This window comes from Microcaecilia unicolor, chromosome 3, assembly GCF_901765095.1.
Source record: "Microcaecilia unicolor chromosome 3, aMicUni1.1, whole genome shotgun sequence".
NCBI lineage: Eukaryota > Metazoa > Chordata > Amphibia > Gymnophiona > Siphonopidae > Microcaecilia > Microcaecilia unicolor.
This window is the reverse complement of record NC_044033.1, coordinates 1,128,750-1,151,868: the sequence shown is the minus strand read 5'-3', so window position 1 is coordinate 1,151,868 and position 23,119 is coordinate 1,128,750. Positions and strand designations below refer to the sequence as shown.

The following is a 23,119-nucleotide window of genomic DNA, read 5'->3' as shown; positions in this document are numbered from 1 at the left end:
ATCGGAGGTCGAGGAGGCAGCTGAGGCCCAGAAGGAGATCACCGCGAAAATGGAGAAAAGGGTGCAGAGCCTGGAGGCTAAGCTCGACGACTTAGAGAATCGCAGCAGGCGAAATAACTTGAGGTTAGTCGGGCTCCCAGAGTCACTAATAGATATAGAATTACCAGCATTCTTGGAGGGGTGGCTGCCACAGTCCCTGCATATAGAGGATAAAATACATAATTTCTGTGTGGAGAGGGCACTTAGAGTGGGGCCCCTACGCCCATCAGAGACCAGGGCACGAGTGGTGATTTTGAAAATCCTCAATTTCCGACATAAGCAAGCTATATTGGAAGCGATACGAGGCGGGGGCACCCTGACTTATCAAAGTAAGAAAATCCTGTGCTTTCAGGATTATTCTCAACAGGTGCAAGCATTGAGGAAAACTTTTACGCCATTGTGCACAGACCTGTTCCAGAAAAAGATAAAGTTTGCACTTCTATATCCTGCAAAACTGCATATCTCTATTAATGGAGTTACAAAATTTTTTGATAAAGTGGAGGCAGCGAGAGAATATGTGCAGCAACACGGGAATGCGCAGGATACGCCATGAAAATACCTAGAAGGGAGATATTGAAAGCTGGGAAGAGTGAAGATCAGTTTGCAATAAAAGTGAATAGAGCCTTGGGGGACTGGTTTGCGGGCATTTGGACTGAGCACCGGATGGCGGTTCGTGGCTGAACGAGCATATGGGATAATACCAGGTTTTGAGGTTAAGGTTTCAGATATGTTTATAAATAGGAAGCAAGTACAGAACTATTATCCAGATTCCGGTATTCCCTTAGAGGGAAGGACAGATAAAATTGGATATAGTAACTGGGACAATTTTGATCAGAGTATGGCAAACGAACTCGGAGAGACAGCCCCAAAGACTGAAAATGTGCAGTTGAAGAGTTTAAGTAGATGAGCCGGATTGGAGTAGATCTCCGGAGTGAGCACGAGCCTGATCGAGATTATATGCAAACGTGAGAATCCGCAGTTTGCACAGTGGACTCTCTGTAAGCTCATATGCAGGAGTCTCGAGGTTGTATGTGTATATGGGATTATAAAAATGCCTAAAGTTTCTGTTGGGACTTTATTTGAAGGGGTTTATATAGTTAAATGTATCTGGAATAGGCTTCTGCCTCCCGAGAGGGAGACAGATAGCTAACGATTAGTATGATGGATGATACGAGGTAGATGTGCCTGTATAATATGCTGGGAATGAGAGGGGGAGCTGATGGGTAGGGGGGATATGTTGATTGGGAGAGTGTGGGTGTTATATCGTGATTACCATTTGGAACGGGAGGGGGGGGAAGGGGAAGGGGAGCTGGGAGGAGGGAGGGATTGGGGGGGATAGGGAGGGGAAGGTCCTGGGTAGTTGAATCTCAACGGGCAATACAGTGTATACAAATGGAGGTGATGGAGCGGATTAATGAGCATTTGTGGGGAAGAACAGCGGGAGCGGCGCTGCTGGGACGCCGGGCCTGCTGGGTACTAGACGTAGTATACTTGATAAGGCCAGCATCAACAGGCTTAACGTAATGGGACTTAAAGTTTACTCCTGGAATGTGGGGGGTATATCTTCTCCTATAAAAAGAAAGAAAATACTTCATAGCCTCAAAAAGAAAGGGGCTGATGTAGCGCTCCTACAAGAAACACACTTAACGTCCCAGGAGCATGCAAAGCTTCAAACCTGGTGGGTGGGGACCATGCTAGAAGCCCCAGCGGTAGGGAAAAAAGCAGGAGTGGCGATATTATTCCATAAATCTTTGCAGGTGGTGATAGAAAAATCATGTCTCGATGAGGAAGGGAGATATATACTGGCTCAGGTAAAGGTGAATGGTAATTAATTTCTAATAGTGAATGTATATGCTCCTAACGTGTACAGTAAACAATTTTATCAGACCCTCATAAGTAAAATTCAGTGCTTTAATATACAGCATAAAATAATAGGGGGAGACTTCAATGTGGTAGCGGATCACAAGATGGATAGATCTCATACTAGTGCGGGCAAGGCTGTTGGAGCTAGCAAAGGCATAAACCTGATATGTGGTGCATTGGGGGTGGTAGATGTGTGGAGGGTATTACATCCAGACCTTAAAGATTATACACATTATTCTAGAGCTCACAACACACAATCACGAATCGATTATTTGCTGATAGATGAAGAGAGTTTTGCAGAGATATTGGAGGCCGATATTGATCCGACGATAATATCGGATCATGCGGCTATATATATCAAATACAGGGATCAGCAGCTACAAAGCAAACAGTATCGCTGGATCTTCCCCCTGGATCTGTATTACGATCCAGAATTTTGGACATATATCAGGGGGAGATGAAAAGAATATACAATTCATAATGCCCCCCATGTAAACACACCGAACCTTTACTGGGAAGCGGGGAAGGCTGTCTTAAGGGGTGAAATAATTGTGTTTAGTGCCAGGAAGAAGAAACAGAGAAATCAAGCAATCATAAGACTGGGGAAACAGTTAGTACATTTAAGAAGGGCATATGGGCAGCATTCTGGAGGTCGGGTCGGGGATCAACTCCTGGCCACACAAGCGTCCTTGAATGAGTTGCTGCATCAGAGAGCAAGTAAATCTGCTGTTTATTATAAATTTCAATTACATAAGTTCGGCAATAAGCCATGGAAAATGATGGCAAGATTAGTGAAAAGAGCGAGGGGACAGAGAAGAGTGATGGCGATCAAGACTCAAGGGGGGGCAATAGTACACACCGATGCAGAGATTCAGAAAGTGTTTCATGATTATTATGAGAGGTTGTATGCAAAGAATGATGCTGATGATCTAGACCCAGATATGTATCTTGAGAATGTCACTCTGCCTAGAATTACGGAGCAACAGAGGATGGAGCTAAGCAGAAGAAAAGAGGTTCTAATGCTCCTGTATAAGTCGTTGGTGAGGCCCCACCTGGAGTATTGTGTTCAGTTCTGGAGGCCGTATCTTGCTAAGGATGTAAAAAAAATGGAAGCGGTGCAAAGAAAAGCTACGAGAATGGTATGGGATTTACGTTACAAGACGTATGAGGAGAGACTTGCTGACCTGAACATGTATACCCTGGAGGAAAGGAGAAACAGGGGTGATATGATACAGACGTTCAAATATTTGAAAGGTATTAATCTGCAAACTAACCTTTTCCGGAGATGGGAAGGCGGTAAAACGAGAGGACATGATATGAGAGTGAAGGGGGGCAGACTCAAGAAAAATGTCAGGAAGTACTTTTTCACAGAGAGAGTGGTAGATAATTGGAATGCCCTCCCGCGGGAGGTGGTGGAGATGAAAACAGTAGCGGAATTCAAGCATGCGTGGGATAAACATAAAGGAATCCTGTGTAGAAGGAATGGATCCTCAGAAGCTTAACCGAGATTAGGAGGCGGGGCTGGTGTTTGGATGATGGGGCTAGTGCTGGGCAAGACTTCTACGGTCTGGGTCCTGAAAATGGCAGATACAAATCAAGGTAAGGTATACACGAGAAGTAGCACATATGAGTTTATCTTGTTGGGCAGACTAGATGGACCATGCAGGTCTTTTTCTGCCGTCATCTACTATGTTACTATGTAACTAACCTGGATATACAGATGAAATAGAACCTCCGGGTCACTGTATGGACAAATATCTAAACAAACCAATGGTGAGTATGACTGCTAAGGCTGGGGGAAAAAAGCGAGGAAAAAGTGAGGCCTACACCACCTGTGGATCCCAATATGGTGGTGACATGCAAAACAGAAGTACAGAAAAATTTGCTATCCCATGTAAAGGAGATTGTGGGTCATAGCCTTACATATTAGCCTATCTAATATTAAACAAGAATTAAACGGTCTTACTGAATCGGTTACTAATTTTAATGGAAGATTCGTAGTGAGTGTCGGCAGATAAAGACCTGAACAGTCCTTCCAGTCTGCCTTACTGTCACATAAATCACACTCTTGACACTTCTCGAAATGTGCGTCCCACATGTGGATAAAAGTGGTATTTAGTATATATATTTTGTTTAGTGTATATAATGAGCAGAATTATGTTTCCTGGTGTTTGATGTACTTCTTTTGGATATGCCAATAAAGATGATTTATTAAAAAAATAAAATTTCCTTGTAACTTCACTAAGTGTCCCCTAGTCTTTGTACTTTTTGAAAGAGTAAAAAACTGATTCTCTTCTACCCATTCAAAACCACTGAGGATTGTGTAGACCTCAATCATATCCCCCCCCCCCCCCAAGCCATCTTTTTTCCACACTGAAGAGCCCTAACTTCTTTAGCCTTTCCTCACATGAGAGGAGTTCCATTCCCTGTATCATTTTGGTCGCTCTTTTTTGAACCCTTTCTAATTCCACTATCCAGCTTATTTTCGAAGGAGATGGCCGGCCATCTTCCGACACAAATCTGGAGATGGCCGGCGATCTCCTAAAGGCGGTCAAATCGGTATAATCAAAAGCCAATTTTGGCCGGCGCCAACTGCTTTCGGTCGCCAGGACGGCCAAAGTTCCCGGGAGCGTGTCAGAAGGGTAGCGAAGGCGGGACAGGGGCGTGCTTAAGAGATTGGCGCCCTCGGCCGATAATGGGAAAAAAGAAGGGCATCCCTGGTGAGAATTTGGTCCACTTTATTTGGTCCCTTTTTTTTTCAGGTCCAAGTCCCAAAAAAGTGCCTGAACTGACCAGATGACCACCAGAGGGAATCGGGGATCACCTCCCCTGACTCCCCCAGTGGTCACTAACCCCCTCGCACCCTCAAAAAAAACAACTTTAAAAACTTTTTTTGCCAGCCTCAAATGTCATACTCGGGTCCATCGCAGCAGTATACAGGTCCCTGGAGCAGTTTTAGTGTGTGCAGTGGACTTCAGGCAGGCGGACCCAGGCCCATCCCCCCCTACCTGTTATACTTGTGGTGGAAAATGGGAGCCCTTCAAAACCCACTGTACCCACATGTAGGTGCCCCCCTTCACCCCTTAGGGCTATGGTAGTGGTGTATAGTTGTGGGGAGTGGGTTTTGGGGGGCTCAGCACACAAGGGTAAGGGAGCTATGCACCTGGGACCAATTTGCAAAGTCCACTGTAGTGCCCCCTAGGGTTGGTGCCCTGGCATGTGAGGGGGACCAGTACACTAGGAATCCTGGCTCCTCCCACGACCAAATGCCTTGGATTTGTTCGTTTTTGAGATGGGCGCCATCGGTTTCCATTATCAGCGAAAACCAAGGGCGTCCATCTCTAAATCTGGCGATCTCAGCATTTAGGTTGACCATCTTTAATGTTGACTTAAATGTTGAGATTTGAGCACCCCCGACCGTATTATCGAAACGAAAGATGATCGCCCATCTTGTTCGAAAATACGGTTGGCCCCGCCCCTTCGCTGCACCGTCCTCAGAGATGGGCATCCCCTGTCGAAAATGCCCCTCCATGCCTTTTTTTTGTTTGTTTTTGTTTTGAGATACAGTGACCATAATTGAATGTAGTACTCGGAGATAAGGTCACACCATGGAGTGATACAGAGGCATTATACTGTTTTTGGTCTTATTTACCATGCCTTTTCTAATAATTCCTAGCATCCTGTTTCTTTTTGGCCACCGCCACACACAAAATTCCATGGTATTCTCTACAATAACACCTAGATCTTTTTCTTGGGTGCCAACCCCCTAAGGTGGACCCTAGCATCAGGTAACTATGATTCGGATTATTTTTCCCAATGTGCATCACTTTGCATTTGTTCACATTAAATTTTATCTGCCATTTAGATGCCCAGTTTTCCGATTTCCTAAGTTTTTCTTGAAATTTTTCACAATCCGCACGTGTATTGACAACTTTGAATAGTTTTGTGTCACCTTCAAATTTAATCACTTCGCTCATCCTGTTTTCCAGATCATTTATAAATATGTTAAATAGCACCAGTCCCAGTACAGATCCCTGTGGCACTCCACTATTCACCTTCCTCCATTGAGAAAAATGGCCATTTAACCTTACCCCCTGTTTTCTGTCAAATAATCAATTCCTAATCCACAAAAGGACATTGTTTCCCATCCTATGTATTTTTTAAAATTTTCTCATGAGTTTCTAATGAGGAACTTTGTCAAAAGTTTTCTGACAATCTAGATACACTGCATCAACTGGCTCGTCTTTATCCACGCCTTCAAAGAAATAACGAAATAAACCCATGCTGAATCTGGCCCATTAAACCATGTTTGTGTTCCGTAATTCTATTCTTTATAGTAGTTTCCACTATTTTCCCTGGCACTGAAGTCAGGCTTACCGGTCTGTAATCACCCTGGAACCTTTTTTTAAAAATCGGCATTACATTGGCCACCCTTCAGGTTTTTGGGGGTTTTTTTAAATAAAAGAGAATATAAAAGCAAAATTACTAAACTAATTCAGAGTTCCTCATGCACACTGTTTGATTCCCAATAGTTGCTTCAACCACAGCCATGAGGATTCCAAACTGCCATTGAATTAGGAAAGTTAGAGATTCCACCCCCCCCCCCCTCAAAAAAAACCCAACCCCACAGAAAGCTATGGGCATCTGTTCAAATACCTCCACATCTCTTAATGAGGAGATGGCCAAGTGTTCTTCGGTTCAAACAGTTCATGATGTGCATAGATAGGAAGTGCAGGTTCTTGCAGTCTGTGTTGAGGACTTAACGGCATTGGGCTAAAATCCAAATACTTTTTCACCTCCTCCATGACCATCTGATCAACATTTAGAATTTGAAGTCATGCAGGATAGAGCAAGGCATTATTTTATTTGCTCAACTTTCACAAATCCCTGCTGCTGTTTCCGTAATGCTGTAGACAAATCCTCAAATATAAAAATTCTTTGGCTCTCAAAAAAGAGCTCTTTGTAGTTGAGCCACCTCTGCGATCTGTCTTGGCGACGTTGTGTAAGCACAGCATGAGGGTGCATGGCTTGCCATGGGAGACTTAATGCAGGTGCAGATATCCAACATGCAAGGTCAGTCTTCAGGTGATTGACTTTCTGCACAAGGTCCAAAGCTCCTGGCAGACATCTTGTGAGAAACTCCTCTGCATTTGTTCCTCTGCTTTTTCGTGAACACCTACAAACCTCTAATTATTGCGGCAAGAGCTATTTGCATACTCTTTTCTGTCCTCAAACAGCTTGCATCTCCTCTCCAGCTGATTGATATTTTACTGCCGTAGATGGTAAGCACATTTTCCAAGCTGCTCATCTGAGTCTCCTTCAGTGCGCTCTTCCTGCTTCTGGACTGAAGAAACCAACCCACAGGAGGCTCTTAAATAAACTGGATGGGCTGAAGATAGGACCCGAAGTGGTGAGCTGGATTAGGAACTGGTTGACGGACAGACGCCAGAGGGTGGTGGTGAATGGAATTCGCTCGGAGGAGGGAAAGGTGAGTAGTGGAGTGCCTCAGGGATCGGTGCTGGGGCCAATTCTGTTCAATATATTTGTGAGTGACATTGCCAAAGGGTTAGAAGGTAAAGTTTGCCTATTTGCGGATGATACAAAGATCTGTAACAGAGTGGACACCCGGGAGGGAGTGGAAAACATGAAAAAGAATCTGAGGAAGCTAGAAGAATGGTCTAAGGTTTGGCAATTAAAATTCAATGCGAAGAAATGCAAAGTGATGCACTTAGGGACTAGAAATCCATGGGAGATGTATGTGTTAGGCGGTGAGAGTCTGATAGGTACGGACGGGGAGAGGGATCTTGGGGTGATAGTATCTGAGGATTTGAAGGCGACAAAACAGTGTGACAAGGCGGTGGCCGTAGCTAGAAGGTTGTTAGGCTGTATAGAGAGAGGTGTGACCAGCAGAAGAAAGGGGGTGTTGATGCCCCTGTATAAGTTGTTGGTGAGGCCCCGCCTGGAGTATTGTGTTCAGTTTTGGAGGCCATATCTTGCTAAGGATTTTAAAAGAATTGAAGCGGTGCAAAGAAAAGCTACGAGAATGGTAAGGGATTTGCGTTACAAGACGTATGAGGAGAGACTTGCGGACCTAAACATGTATACTCTGGAGGAAAGGAGAAACAGGGGTGATATGATACAGATGTTCAAATATTTGAAAGGTATTAATCCGCAAACGAACCTTTTCCGGAGATGCAAAGGCGGTAGAACGAGAGGACATGAAATGAGATTGAATGGGGGGGGCAGACTCAAGAAAAATGTCAGGAAGTACTTTTTCACGGAGAGAGTGGTGGATGCTTGGAATGCCCTCCCGCGGGAGGTGGTGGAAATGAAAATGGTAACGGAATTCAAACATGCGTGGGATAAACATAAAGGAATCCTGTTCAGAAGGAATGGATCTTCAGGAGCTTAGCTGAGATTGGGTGGCAGAGCCGGTGTTGGGAGGCGGGGATAGTGCTGGGCACACTTATACGGTCTGTGCCCTGAAGAGGACAGGTACAAATGAAAGTAGGGTGTACATAAAAAGTAACACATATGAGTTTATCTTGTTGGGCAGACTGGATGGACCGTGCAGGTCTTTTTCTGCTGTCATCTACTATGTTATGTTACTATTAGGCATATTTTCAAAGCACTTAGCCTTCCAAAGTTCCATAGGTTTCTATGGAACTTTGGAAGGCTAAGTGCTTTGAAAATATGCCTCTATGTTACCTTGTCGATGACATCCAATTTAAACAATGCTGTTGAGTTTGTCAGAGAAGTAGTTAAGTACCTGTTGGAGTGAACCAATGCTGAATGCTCTGCTGTCAAGTTCCATTGTCTTCCCTTTTCCTCCAAGATAAAGGCTCCTACACTCTGTTCCTGATTTAAATTGCTCTTCTCCCAATTTGGCTTTAGGGGTACTGTCTGCCTGCATTTAAAAAAAAATGATTTATTGGATGGTGTGAAGAAATAGTGTTTGTTAAGCCTGTAAAATGTATTGGATATTTTCGTGCCTTAAGTCCTGAAGTGTATTTCTCCTACTTCGCCAGCAGGTGGTGTTTCTTTGCCATAAAGCTGTTACAGAGAAAAAAAAATGTTCTCTCTTTAGTTTGACACAGACAGGAAGCAAGAAGCAGTATACTTACTGGGCACTGATTAGCCCAGGATCTCATTTCCTTTAGAGTATACTGATTTTGCCTCCAGTCTTAGCCCAGGTGAAAAGAGAGACAGATCTCTTTGCTGAGGCTCGGTGAATTATATATCCTGATCTTCCCAGGTACTTTCTAGGAAGTAAGCCATTGTTTAGTGTTATAATTGATCCATATTTCAGTTGCTTGTTATTGTTTGCTAATTGCAGTATTTTTATTTAATTGTTCAATTTTTAAAAGACAGTAAACAATATTTAGTTTATTGCCTTTCTGTCTGGACTGATAAACAATCCTGGTGCTTTGTGTGTTGGGTCTTTGAGTGTATCCTGGAACTGTGGGACCATTGTGAACGTGGCCCAGTAACCTAGAAATCACTGGGGATAATTTGAGAGTGGGAGACTCGCCCAGAGGTGGTTGTGACCCAGTCAGTGAGAGGATGATGCTAGTGTAGAGCATGAATGGCAGGTGCAGGTGGGCCTGAGTTGTGCTGGGGATAGACCCTCTAAGTGGCTGCAGGGTAACCCCAGGTGGGTGGTTAAGCATTTCGTGACAGAGGGAGCCTTAGATATCGTAAAAACTTGAAATTTAGGTTGTGCACCACAGTTTTATTACTGATTAATGTTGTCCTCCCAGCTTCTCTAGCACATGAAATGATGACCCCCCCCCCCCCCCCCCCCCCAAAAAAAAAAAAAAAAAAATCCTTCCTTAAGCTCTTTAGCCTTTGCTGGTATGAGTTGTTCAGCCATGTATTTTTTGAGGTGAATTGCAGTGACTAGCTTTGCACACGATACTTGAGGTGCAGGCACACCATGGAATGATACAGAGGCATTATGTTATTCTTTGTTAGGAATTTTTAGGAAAGAGAAAATGAAACATTCTGTTTGCTTTTTTGCCTGTTGCTGCTACACACTGAACAGACGATTGCAATGTGTTGTCCTAATGTGGAATCTAGCATTGTGTATCTATAATTTAAATTGGAGTGGAGGAGTGTCCTAGTGGTTAGGGTGGTGGACTTTGGTCCTGAGGAACTGAGTTGGATTCCCACTTCAGGCACAGGCAGCTCCTTGTGACTCTGGGCAAGTCACTTAACCCTCCATTGCCCCATGTAAGCCGCATTGAGCCTGCCATGAGTGGGAAAGCGCAGGGTACAAATGTAACAAAAATAAAATTCTTCCCTATGTGCATCACTTTGTAGTTGTCCACATTAAATTTCATCTGCCGTTTGGATGCTCAGTCTTTCCTGCATGTGATTTAACAATTTGGGAAAGCAAGTGAGCTGTTAACGCATATAGCTGCCTGTATAAGTTATCAGCCAGTGGCAGACACCACTTTTCATTTAGATCAAGAGCTGCTTGCTATGCAGATAGGGGTGTTGAGTGTACTTGATGTACTTAAAACACCAGTGGCAGACATTGGGTTTTGATAAATTTGATCTACTGATATATTTTTTTTGTTACATTTGTACCCCACGCTTTCCCACTCATGGCAGGCTCTATGTGGCAGCCCAGAGTCACAAGGAGCTGCCTGTGCCGGGAATCGAACTCAGTTCCTCAGTTCCCCAGGACCAAAGTCCACCACCCTAACCACTAGGCCACTCCTCCACGACCATTTGCCTGTGTTCTAATAGGTTTTCTCTGTTTTATTTGTATTACATAAATATCACAGAGAGAACCTATATTGAATTCTGTTTCTCACCAAATTTTGCCGTTTTCTGACCATTAACTTGCATTTTCTTTCAGTTCGCTCAGGCAAAGAGGTGTTTAGTTTATTGGTCACTTTTCTTTCCTCTTGCTCAGGTGGGGGAGGGCCCATGCCGCTTCCTCACAGTTATCTATTTATCTCTTAAGGGTGTTCAGCTCATGGACTGCTCTGTCTCTTTCTTTTGGCCAGGTCTCAGGAGACCTTGTATGGAAGTTGAGGAACCAGCAGGAAAGACAATGGGCCCAGAGAGGATCTTTCCAAACTCAAGTGATGATGCGGAGGCACCGGTCCCTCATGAGACAATTACAGACTGGAACAATGAGGATCCTGAAGAAAATGAAGAACAGAATGAGGAAGAGGAGGATGGAATGAATGATGGATACTGCTACCAACCACTGAATCAGGAACCTGAGCAGGGGACAGGAGAAAACAGCGGTTATTCAGAGCAGGATGAGGAAAGTGAAGCAGAGCCCAGCATCCAGGAAAGATTACAGGTAAGGGACAGGGAGATGAGCCTAATCTTTATTGCAGGTTACATCTAAGAGAGAGACGGATGACTGAGTCCTCCATCTAGAACCATATAAGAGAACAAGATCTGTATCTGGAGGAAAGAACCGGCATAGGATATGCAGGGAAAAGCCCAGCCTCCAGCAAAGAGAACGAGGAATACAGACAGGGAGGTGAGTCTTGTATCCAGATAGGGCTGGATTAAGGCCTAGGCAAACATTTAGAGCAGCAGTTCTCAACTCGTGTGTCACAGGACCAGCTTGTGGAAACAGCAGCGGCTGGGAAAGGAGAGCTCAGGCAGCAGGAAACAGGAGATGCGGCATTAGGGTTAGTATAGCTGCATCTTGTCCGCCAGACCGTTTCCTGCTGCCTGTGCTCTCCTCTCCCAGCTGCTGCTCTGAGAACTGAGGTTGCACTTCTTTTGGGAGGAAGGGGGCAGAGAAGGGACATAGCTGCTAGAGTGTGGAGAGGGGACACGGAGCTGCTGGACTATTGGGGGAGGACGAGAGGGCACATGGAGCTGCTAGACCATCGGGGGGGGGGGGGGAGGAGAGGACACAGAGCTGATGGGCCATCGGGGTGGAGAGAAGACCTGGAGCTCCTGGACCATCGAGGGGAGAAGAGGGGGACAGAGCTGCAGGATCATAAGAGGACAAGGACTTGCTGGATTATAGGGGTGGTTTGGGGATCGGAGACAGGGAGCCCCTGGACTAGAGGGGTGGTGTGGTGTAGGGAAGAAGTGACACATAGCTGGGGGTGGGGAAGAAAGTGGAGGGACACAAACTGCCCTATGGTGGGGGGGGGGGGGGGAAGTGGAGGGAATGAAATTGGAGAGAGGACAAATGGACAGCACACGCTGGAAGAAGAGCAGAAGATAGTAAAGCAGGAAAAAGAAACCGGGACCAACATGCTTGGGGAAAAATAAAATGACCAGACAGCAAAGGTAGAAAGTGTTTTATTTTGAATTGAAGTGCAATATGTTAGCTTGGGGAAGTATGTATCTGATGCCTGTAGTTTGTCCAATAAAAAGGAAATGGATTTCTGTTTTTCTCCCATGTTGTGGTACAAGCCTAGCTTAACTTACTGAGATTCCCAGTTCTGTTATCTTCATTTTTCTATTTATGATCCTTTAAGGACATAAGCATTGCCATACTGGGACAGGCTGAACGTCCATCAACCCAGTATCCTGTTTTCAACAGTGGCTAATCCAGGTCATAAGTACCGAGCAAGATCCCAAAACAGTATAATACTACTACTACTACTTCTCATTTCTATAGCGCTACTAGACGTACGCAGCTCGTACATTTTATGCTGCTTATCCTAGAAATAAGTAGTGGATTTTATTTATTTGTTGCATTTGTACCATCAAAGGCGTTTGCCCAGTTGGTGGATAACAAATACAGTGAAACCTCGGTTTTCGTTGACTTCGGATTTTGTCGTTTTCGATTATCGTTTTGGTTTTTTTTTGTGAAATTTTTGTCTCGGTTTTCGTCGGTCACCTCGGATTTTGACGGCGTGCCCAGGCTGCTAATTTTGTGTTCTCACGGGTCGTTCTTCTGAGGCGTTGTTTCCAGTTGTGGGGTCACACTGCTGCTTCTGGTTGAGTGCCTGTACAAAATCGCCAGCTCTTTAAGGAGAAACATTTCGTCGTTTAGAAGAAAAATTGCTTGTTGCCTCGGTTTTTGTCGGTTTCGGTTTTCATCGATTATTTTTCGGACAAATTATCGACGAAAACCGAGGTTTCACTGTACAAAGTTGTACAGTGATCGTATGAGGTATAAGGGGAGGGTTGGAATGGATGAAGATTGCGTGATGTCCTGTTCGATCATAGTCATGCTGTGTTGGTAGGTGAAGAGGGTTACGTGGGGTTGTTGGGGTAGGCCTTTTTGAAGAGGTAGGTTTTTAGTGATTTCTTGAAGTTCAAGTGGTCGTGGATTTCCTGTTAGGGCGGGACCAGAGTTTGAGAGACGGAAGGCTGAAGGCGCGCCGAACCAGGAGCACGCTTTTCGCTGCTACTGCTGACGCCGCCTTAACTCGGACAAGGGAAGACTTTCGTGCTCGGAGGGAGAGAGGGATGGAGGCCGGGCGGGCTGGTGCCGGGTGGGTGGGTGGCCTTGTGCCTGCTGCCGGGTGGGTGGCAGGCCTGGTGCTGGGTGGCAGGCCTGGGTGGGTGGCCTGGTCCTGGGTGGGAGGGAGGGAGGCTTGGTGCTGGGTGGGAGGGAGGCAGGCAGGCCTGGTGCTGGGTGGGAGGCCTGGTACTGGGTGGGTGGCAGGCCTGGTGCTTGGTGCTGGGTGGCAGGCCTGGGTGGGTGGCCTGGTGCTGGGTGGGAGGGAGGAAGGCTTGGTGCTGGGTGGGAGGGAGGCCTGCCTGCCTGCCTGCCTGGTGCTGGGTGGGAGCGAGGCCTGCCGCTGGGAGGGCAGGGGGGAGAGGAGGGTGGCTGGAGGGGAGGGCAGGGGAGAGAGGAGGGTGGCTGGACATTAATGGCTGGAGGGGAGAGGAGGGTTGCTGGACATGGATGGAGGGCAAGAAATGAAGAAGAAAGGAGGAAAGTAAAGAAATAAATGGAAAGGAAGCCCTGGAAACGGAGTTAAGAGAACAGGTAGAGCAGCAGCAGAATCGGCCTGTCTTTTTCCAGTCAGCAGCACACAAGTGATGTGTGTGATTGGGTACCAGTAGCCAGAAAGGCTGTCCGGCAACCAGGGCTGTCCAAGGCTTGGACCAGGTGAGCACAAGCTCAGGGTGCCAGAAGCCTTCCTCACCTACTGCTGGGGGTTCAAGCTGCCATATAGGGGCTTTTTTCTTTTATATGGCAGCTTGAACCCCTTAATGGCATCATTTTAAAGAACTTGGGGTTACGCAGGTGAGCTGCCTGCCTTGGGGGGGGGGGGGGGGGGGTAATTCACCAATGCAGGAGAGGAGTGCCACACTCCTTTGAGCTGCATGTGTATGTATGTGTGCGACTGAGCACTTGCAGTAGGAAGGGTTGTGTGTTGAAGAGAAGGTCTCACACTGCTTCTCTTCTTCAGGCTTTGAGACTGCATCTCCCTGATCCTCCAGTAGATAGCGAGGAGGAAGAAGAGGAAGAAAAAGCAGAAGAAGGTCGGAACTCCATCCCCATGGATGCAGGTAAATCCTGTAGGACTTAGTTTCTTCTTCCATACAAACCTGAAATGCAGAATATGGTAAAATGTGTGTTGTTTTATTCCACCTTTCATATACTGCATATTGCAACACATCTAAGCAGTTTACAGCAAATGAATTATAAACGATCTAAGGAAATCAACATTTCTCCCCCCAAAACCTAGCCCTCTACTTTTCTTGCTAGCTCCTTCTTGCCCTCAGGTTCCTCACTCTTCCACATATTCCTGTATAGCAGTGGTTCCCAAACCTGGCCTTGGAGCTGTTCATAAGGGCTGCGTCAGCGGCAAAAAAAAAGCAATATTGATTTCTCTGAGCACGTTGCCATCTTCTGGAGAGCATTTCTGCTAGAAGTTTTATCACTGTTGGTTTTTCATGTTTTACGGTGCCTTGTCCAAGAGGGGTTTTTTTCCCCCCTTATGTGGGCGAAACACGGCCTGTGTCGGGCATTGCTTTTAGTTTGTGTGATCATCAATAAAATCAGTTGGTATTTCTCATTGATCTGCTTGGTTTGTTTTCACATTGGAGTTTGCAGATTGGTTGCTCTGTTGTTTCCCTGGCAGCTCCTCAACCAGTCGACTTCAGGATATCCACAATGAATATTTTACTCTGTTTTCACTGCATGCAAATCTACTATAATAATTCGCACCTCCAACGTTCTGAAGCTGACTGCCAGGAAGTTGAAGCCCGGTTCGTAATGTCTGACGCCTTCCGGTGATGTCACCGTGTTGCCTGGGAAACCGCAATGCATCTCAGGAGGAGGCAGGAAGCGGAGAGAGTCCAGCAAAAGGACGGCCAGCGACACCGACGGCCGCTGCGGCGGGAGGAGTGCCCATGTCCGGCCTTTAGGCGACGGTGGCTCCTCAGCACTGGCTGTCCATCAGCCCCCCCTCGCTCTGCTCCGTTTCCTTCCCTTTGCAGCCGTCCATTCCTCCCCCCTCCCTGGGAGTCAGAGACTAAAAAGAAACCACCAGAAGGAAGAAGAGGAGGCAGCGAGGCCTGAATGACGGTGCTGTGCCCAAGCTTGGAGAAGAGCGAAGGACATTGGTCGCCCCAGGAGGAGAAGTGGCAAGCGCCCCGCAACGACAGGGAGGAGACGCTGCCCTTCCCCGTATCCCCCACCGAGCTGGATTTATTTATTGCTCTGGGAAGAGGAGGACGACTTGCCTAGATCGCTCTGCCTTCGCCCTCCTCCTCCTCACTGCGCCCTATTTACTCATTCCAGATGGATTTATCCTTCTCATCCTAGCCTTGCAGACTATTTATTTATTGTGCTGGGAGACACCTTTTGAAGTGGGGGAGGAGGAGGAGGAGGAGGGGCGGGTCCTGAAACTCAAAGGGGAGGGGTGCCTGGAACTCGGAGGAGAGGGAGGGAGGCAGGTAGGGGGGGGCGTGGAACTCGGAGGCAGGGAGGGGGCCCTGGAACCTTGCTAGCGCCCGTTTCCTTTCTGTTGGAAACGGGCCTCTTGTACTAGTATCTGATAAGTCTTCATTGTGAATATCCTGAAAACCTGACTGGTTGGGAAGCCCCCAGGACACGTTTGGGAACCAGTGATACAGTGGTGGAAATAAGTATTTGATCCCTTGCTGATTTTGTAAGTTTGCCCACTGACAAAGACATGAGCAGCCCATAATTGAAGGGTAGGTTATTGGTAACAGTGAGAGATAGCACATCACAAATTAAATCCGGAAAATCACATTGTGGAAAGTATATGAATTTATTTGCATTCTGCAGAGGGAAATAAGTATTTAATCCCTCTGGCAAACAAGACCTAATACTTGGTGGCAAAACCCTTGTTGGCAAGCACAGCGGTCAGACGTCTTCTGTAGTTGATGATGAGGTTTGCACACATGTCAGGAGGAATTTTGGTCCACTCCTCTTTGCAGATCATCTCTAAATCATTAAGAGTTCTGGGCTGTCGCTTGGCAACTCGCAGCTTCAGCTCCCTCCATAAGTTTTCAATGGGATTAAGGTCTGGTGACTGGCTAGGCCACTCCATGACCCTAATGTGCTTCTTCCTGAGCCACTCCTTTGTTGCCTTGGCTGTATGTTTTGGGTCATTGTCGTGCTGGAAGACCCAGCCACGACCCATTTTTAAGGCCCTGGCGGAGGGAAGGAGGTTGTCACTCAGAATTGTACGGTACATGGCCCCATCCATTCTCCCATTGATGCGGTGAAGTAGTCCTGTGCCCTTAGCAGAGAAACACCCCCAAAACATAACATTTCCACCTCCATGCTTGACAGTGGGGACGGTGTTCTTTGGGTCATAGGCAGCATTTCTCTTCCTCCAAACACGGCGAGTTGAGTTCATGCCAAAGAGCTCAATTTTTGTCTCATCTGACCACAGCACCTTCTCCCAATCACTCTCGGCATCATCCAGGTGTTCACTGGCAAACTTCAGACGGGCCGTCACATGTGCCTTCCGGAGCAGGGGGACCTTGCGGGCACTGCAGGATTGCAATCCGTTATGTCGTAATGTGTTACCAATGGTTTTCGTGGTGACAGTGGTCCCAGCTGCCTTGAGATCATTGACAAGTTCCCCCTTTGTAGTTGTAGGCTGATTTCTAACCTTCCTCATGATCAAGGATACCCCACGAGGTGAGATTTTGCGTGGAGCCCCAGATCTTTGTCGATTGACAGTCATTTTGTACTTCTTCCATTTTCTTACTATGGCACCAACAGTTGTCTCCTTCTCACCCAGCGTCTTACTGATGGTTTTGTAGCCCATTCCAGCCTTGTGCAGGTGTATGATCTTGTCCCTGACATCCTTAGACAGCTCCTTGCTCTTGGCCATTTTGTAGAGGTTAGAGTCTGACAGACACCTGTCCACAGACTCAGTGAATCATTCATACAGGTGACCATTGCCGACAGCTGTCTGTCATGCAGGTAACGAGTTGATTTGGAGCATCTACCTGGTCTGTAGGGGCCAGATCTCTTACTGGTTGGTGGGGGATCAAATACTTATTTCCCTCTGCAGAATGCAAATAAATTCATATACTTTCCACAATGTGATTTTCCGGATTTAATTTGTGATGTGCTATCTCTCACTGTTACCAATAACCTACCCTTCAATTATGGGCTGCTCATGTCTTTGTCAGTGGGCAAACTTACAAAATCAGCAAGGGATCAAATACTTATTTCCACCACTGTATATGTTATACACCCAGCAATACTGTCATTACATCTCTGCTCCTCCCTTACCCACAGAGATTGATAATCCGAGGGAGGGGTCCACCTGAGATTAGATTGTTTGTTTTACTTTTACAGATGGTCACTCCACAAACCTTTTTTTTTTTTACTAAAAATTATGTATGTTAATAACATAAAATATAGTTTGTTTAATATTAGTTAAAAGAACCCCCCCCCCACCCACTCATCTAGCGCAGAAGAACATGGAGAAACATGATAAAAGCTGCTACTCCCTTAAAGAAAGAGAGAAACCCTCCTTTGCCCGGTCATGAGGTTACATATCTCCTAGGCCAGCCACCTCCCTTCTCCATCCTAGCAGTTTACTACCTAGTCATCTTCCAGCTTCAGCTTGATCTCCTGGTCTGCATTGCCACTGATCTTTTAAACTGCTCTCGCATACATTGATTTCTCAGCCCAAGTGGACTGCTCCAGTGTTTCACGTAGAGTGACTTACACAGATTAGTTGTTCAGCTACTATGGTGCTGTCTTGGCTCAAGTGGGTTATTGTTCTGGTTCTGTTTTAGGCAGTGCAGGTCCTTGCTCTTTCTGCTCACACTGTCTCAGCCAGTGTGGTTCATATTTTTTCCATTGCTGTCTACCCCCATGGGTTCACTGCACCTGATGCCCAGCTGCTCAACTTTTCACTCTTAAAACTAGACAAGGCTTTAATTCCAGTTGGAAGGTGTGACCAAAAAGCTGCTGCCTCACACACAAACGTTGTCTAAAATTAATTTCCAGTAGTGAATAACTTTTGGGCTGGAAAATGTTAAAAAAATTGGAATGTCATGTAAGATGCATTCTTCCATATACTAGCCTGCATATTAATGTCATCATATAACCCAGTATAGCTCTGTCCAATATTTTGGAAACTACACTAGCTAATTTAAACATAATCCGGTCCTCAACTGGAAGTCATTACATAAAATGGAGTGAAAAGACCAAACAAATGCAGTATTTTGTATAGTTTGCAACCGTTTTAAAAGATTCTTAGCCACCCCCAAATAAACTATATTGCAATAATCTAGTTTACTCAAATTTTGAAGACTGAACTACCAACTGAAACTGTTCAAACAATATATTTTCTAATTCTTCTCAATTTCTGCATTAACCAAAAACAACTCTTTGTGAAATGATTTATGTGTGCCATCATGGTCATCTTACAATCGATAATAACCCCTGAAATCTTAATTGATCTTTCTAGTGTGTATGTTGTTGTATTCAGTATAAATGTGAAATCATTAACCTCAACATCTTTCCCAATCAGCAGAAACTTGTTCTTTTCCTTATTAAGCTGCAGAAAATTCTTACCCATTCCAAGTACCAATAAAAGATGTGATCTTGTGACTTCTGATAGTAAATCCACTAGTTTAGATCTAATTGGAAACAGTATCTTCATGTCATGAACATATATATAAGTTTTGTAACCAAGCTTGTCCAGTGAAAATCCTAGAGATGATTACACATTAAATAAAAGAGGTGACAGCAGGGAGCCCTGAGGCACCTCACAACTGGGCAGCCACCCATCTGAAAGCTCACCCTGCATCTTAACCAAAGCCCCTAAACCACTTCAGGATGCGACCCGATATTCCAATACTGTCTAATTTCTGCAAGAGAACATCATGCGATGTTAGATCGAATGCATTATTAAAGCCCGATCACCAACGCTAATAAGTTGTTTAAGTTGTGAAAACAAAGTACATAATACATTTCTGTAGTATGGAAAGCACGGAAGCCTGATTGAGAAATGTCTAGGACATTAAATTGATCTAAATCATCGGCTCAATAATCTTGACAAAGTATGGAATTGAGGCCACTGGTCTGTAGTTGGTAACATCCAATGCTGGAATAGTTAAGTTTTTCCTGATCAGATTGAGAACAATCTTGCCAGGTTCAATGGGAAAATGATGTTGCAACTCAAGAAACTTTATTAATACAGACAGTTTGTATTCTTCATAGTCTCTTAAAGACACAAAGGATCTACTTGAGGCAGTTCATAGAAAATATAATAAACACTGGCAACGAGTCAAAAATCAAAGCCCACCTTCCTTCCCATTATATATGCTGTACTGAAGTTACCGGAAAGTATATACAGAGCAGTGATATCCAACTGATGAAAAATAAATCAAACAAAATTAAATAATGGTGTTCTACTCTATATCAGCCTAGCATGCATTTGCCCCCTCCCTTCCCCATGTTCTTGAGACACTTCTTCAGTTTCCCCTATCCACCATGTGAAATATCTGCTTTCTAAGTCGTCCCCCCCCCCCCCCCCCTTGCCCATGAGGTGCTCTTTCAGACTCCTCCCCATGTGCATGTGTTGTGTCCTGCTATTTGGTTGTAATAATACTTATTCTATAGCTGTACAATGGTGATAAATCCCTGCCCCAAAGATTTTACAGTCTAAGTAGGCAGCTCACAGTGGGATATAAATTGACTGTCAGTGGCAATGGGATCATTGTTGTGAGCACTAGGCCATCGCTACTTCCTCTAAAGTACTGGCATCAGCCCAATGTCCATGAGGTGCTCCTCTATCCCCTGGCATTGTTGCTGCTGATGCCTTTTGAGGGTTTCACTACTTTCTTACTGTGGGGTCCTTTTACTACGGTGCACTGAAAAATGGCTTGTGCTGTTGTAGGTGCGTGCATTGGACGCGCGCAGGTCCATTTTTCAGCGCGCCTACAACAAAAGGCCTTTTTTTTTTTTTGCCAAAATGGACGTGCAGCAAAATAAAAATTGGCGCATGTCCATTTTGGGCCCAAGACCTCCACTACCCATTGACTTCATGGTAAGGTCTTGCTCGTTAACTGGGCAGTAATCGTCAGCATGTGTACACTGTCGATTTACCATCCAGTTACGTGCCACACGGTAGAAAATAAAAAATATTTTCTGCCGTGCATATCGGACACGTGTAAAAAATGGAATTACTGTCCGGGACACGCGGTAGCTCCAAATTGATGTACTTTATGCGTTTTAGTAAAAGGGCCCCTGTGCGTGCTAGGAGCAGTTTTATGCCATCTTAGACCTACCACTGTAACTCCTCTACTTAGTTCTGAAATGGAGTATAAAGAAGGGGGGTTGAGAGAGAAGTTAGAGATGGTTTTATTCCTAACTAATGCAAAATATTGCAGAGCACGTGCAACTGGTGATGCGAACTATGACTGAAGTTAAACTGCCGTCACTGGGAGTCCCGACCTGGGCTCAGCAGATGTCGGACCAGCAGTGGAAGGATATAGTGCACAAGACCTTGCAATCTCGGGCAAGCTGGTTTAACTCCAAGAAGAACTGAAAACTGAGCTGCTTCTCCACATCATGACTGACTCTCTGTACCGTCTGCATCTGATGGGCTGCTACCGTGGACCTCAGGCTGCCTTTCCACAGCATCATTGATCTTTCAGTTTCTGGTTCCTTGAAAGCTGCTTTGTGTCAAATGTTCTTGATGTACTAATAAAGTAAAAAAAAAAAATTTATATGTCTACCCATGCAACTTAGCTCAGCTCCCCTTGCCATGAAACATGCCTGTTTGTGGGGGGAGGGGGGAACAAGTAGCTGGAAAAACTAGCCCCAACTTTGGCTTAACAAATTAGGTCGAACTCCTCTGCTCTCCTTCAACCCACACATAAGGCTCATCTGTTGACTCTTTTTTTTTTAGAAAAGGTTCTTTTATAGAACAAGGTATTTCTAGACCAACTGGACCATACTGTCGTTATTGACTAACAGAAGAAAGGATTATGTAACCTAAAGGACGGGGGAGAATTAGCAGCAGTCAACTTAGCTTCTATCTTTCCCTCCTCAGTATTCGGGTCTCTGTCTTTAGAAGTGCAGGCAGATGACAAATAAGAAAGACAATTTCTTTTTTATGAAACATATGTTTGGATCAAAAACTGGCTAGAGGTCAAAACTTCATAAGTTCATGCTTAATACAAATTATTCAGACTGAAATTGGCACATGTTTAATTCATATACCAGGTAGAAGAGGGTAGCTGTAAAGTTCTAAAATACAAACTAGTCCATGCATCCTGCTTTTCTTACATTGACTCGCAGCTGTGGAATGCATTACCACTTGATTTGAAAAATATTCATGACCTTATCAACTTTAGAAAATCATTAAAGACTTTCCTTTTTAACAAGACTTATCATAATAATTAATAATAGGAACTCCAACACATCACTACTCACTTGATAATCTGTCTGTTTTCTGATTTATTGAATTGATTATATCCATTATGTTACACTTGTTATTTATGTAACCAATTGTTTATTTACTCTTGATTGGTGCTTGTTAGCCACATAGGTGGGAAAATGTGGGATACAAATGCAACGAATAAATACAAATTGATTTGGCCATGTTGAGCTATGAAAACTGCTTGGGGTACAATAGTTCTTTCCACTTTGCCAATTTGTTTTCAATTAAAGTCAGTATGGGTTGACGAGCAGGAGGAGACTTGATCAGTGCTTTCTATTACCACCCAGGTACTGGAAAGCAACAGTCAAGTTAGCAAAGTCAGTTGCGTTTGAGAATAAGCATATTATCTTACTTTTATATAGCAGGCTTTGATCAGTAAGGTGGACCATCTGCTTCAACTTCTTCCACCTCAGTCGCATTGCTTTTCTTCCTTTGAAGTCCACTCCAGCCATCTATCCACTGTACTACCTCTCTGAGTAGCAGTCCTTGGGCCCCCCCTCCCCTGCCCCCGATAAGTTCCTTTCTTGCTTTCTCACTGACTTTGACTCCTGGCTTTCCTTCTTTCTTGAACCTTTATCTCCTTCCCTCACGCTTGGGGATTTTAACATTCATGCTACTAATCCCTCATGCCTCTAAGTTTCTCACTTTGAAATCCTCATTCAATCTTCAGCTGTGCTCCACTACCCCTACTCACCAGAATGGCCACTGCTTTGATCTTGTCTTCAACTGCACACTCTCCAATTCCTCCACCTTAGTTCTTCCCCTCTCTGACCATCATCTGATTACTTTCACACTAAATCACCCTCCTCTCCCCCCCCCCCAGTCCCATCCAATCTCAACTAATCCATTTAGGAATGTTCAAGCTATTGACCTTTGTACTCTCTCCACTGCTGTTTCATCGCTTTTCATTCAGTGTTATCCATGCCTGGCAATGAGAATGTCTCTAACTATAACCCTATTCTCTCCTCTGCTCTGGACACTCTTATAAGAGCATAAAAAAAAAACATACTGGTCAGACCAATGGTACATCTAGATCAGTATCCTGTTTCCAGTGGTGGTCAGTCCAGGTCACAAGTAACTGGCACAAACTCAAACGGTAGCAACATTCCATGCTACCAAGCCCAGGGCAAACAGTGACTTCCCCATGTCTATCTCCAGTCTATGTACTTTCCTCCAGGAACTTGTCCAAACCTTTTTAAACCCATTTACACTAACTCTTCTGAGCAAGGACTGTCCTTATTCGTTACTTTGTACAGCGCTGTGTAACCCTAGTAGTGCTCTAGAAATGTTAAGTAGTAGTAACCGCTTATTATTGCATCTTCCGGCAACGAGTGCCAGAGCTTAACTATTTGTTGAGTGAAAAAATATTT

At 45.0% G+C, this 23,119-nt stretch overlaps 1 protein-coding gene and 1 long non-coding RNA gene across 3 annotated transcripts in view; one reads left to right on the top strand and one right to left on the bottom strand.

Moving 5' to 3' along the window:
- MEA1 (male-enhanced antigen 1) overlaps window positions 1-21,005 on the top strand; it is a 46,635-nt gene extending 25,630 nt beyond the window's left edge. For both annotated transcript variants that reach the window (XM_030195685.1, XM_030195686.1), the window contains exons 2-4: window positions 10,920-11,224; window positions 14,265-14,364; window positions 20,695-21,005. In XM_030195685.1, coding sequence (XP_030051545.1) covers window positions 10,937-11,224; window positions 14,265-14,364; window positions 20,695-20,852 — 546 coding nt within the window. In that variant the 5' untranslated portion in view covers window positions 10,920-10,936 and the 3' untranslated portion in view covers window positions 20,853-21,005. The remainder of the gene's footprint in view (window positions 1-10,919; window positions 11,225-14,264; window positions 14,365-20,694) is intronic.
- A 212-nt stretch (window positions 21,006-21,217) lies between these two features.
- Window positions 21,218-22,213, bottom strand: LOC115465294. The gene is made up of 2 exons (XR_003941389.1): window positions 21,896-22,213; window positions 21,218-21,546 (listed from the first exon to the last, which is right to left on the bottom strand). It is a non-coding gene; the product is annotated as an uncharacterized LOC115465294 (long non-coding RNA).
- Between the last annotated feature and the right edge of the window lie 906 nt (window positions 22,214-23,119).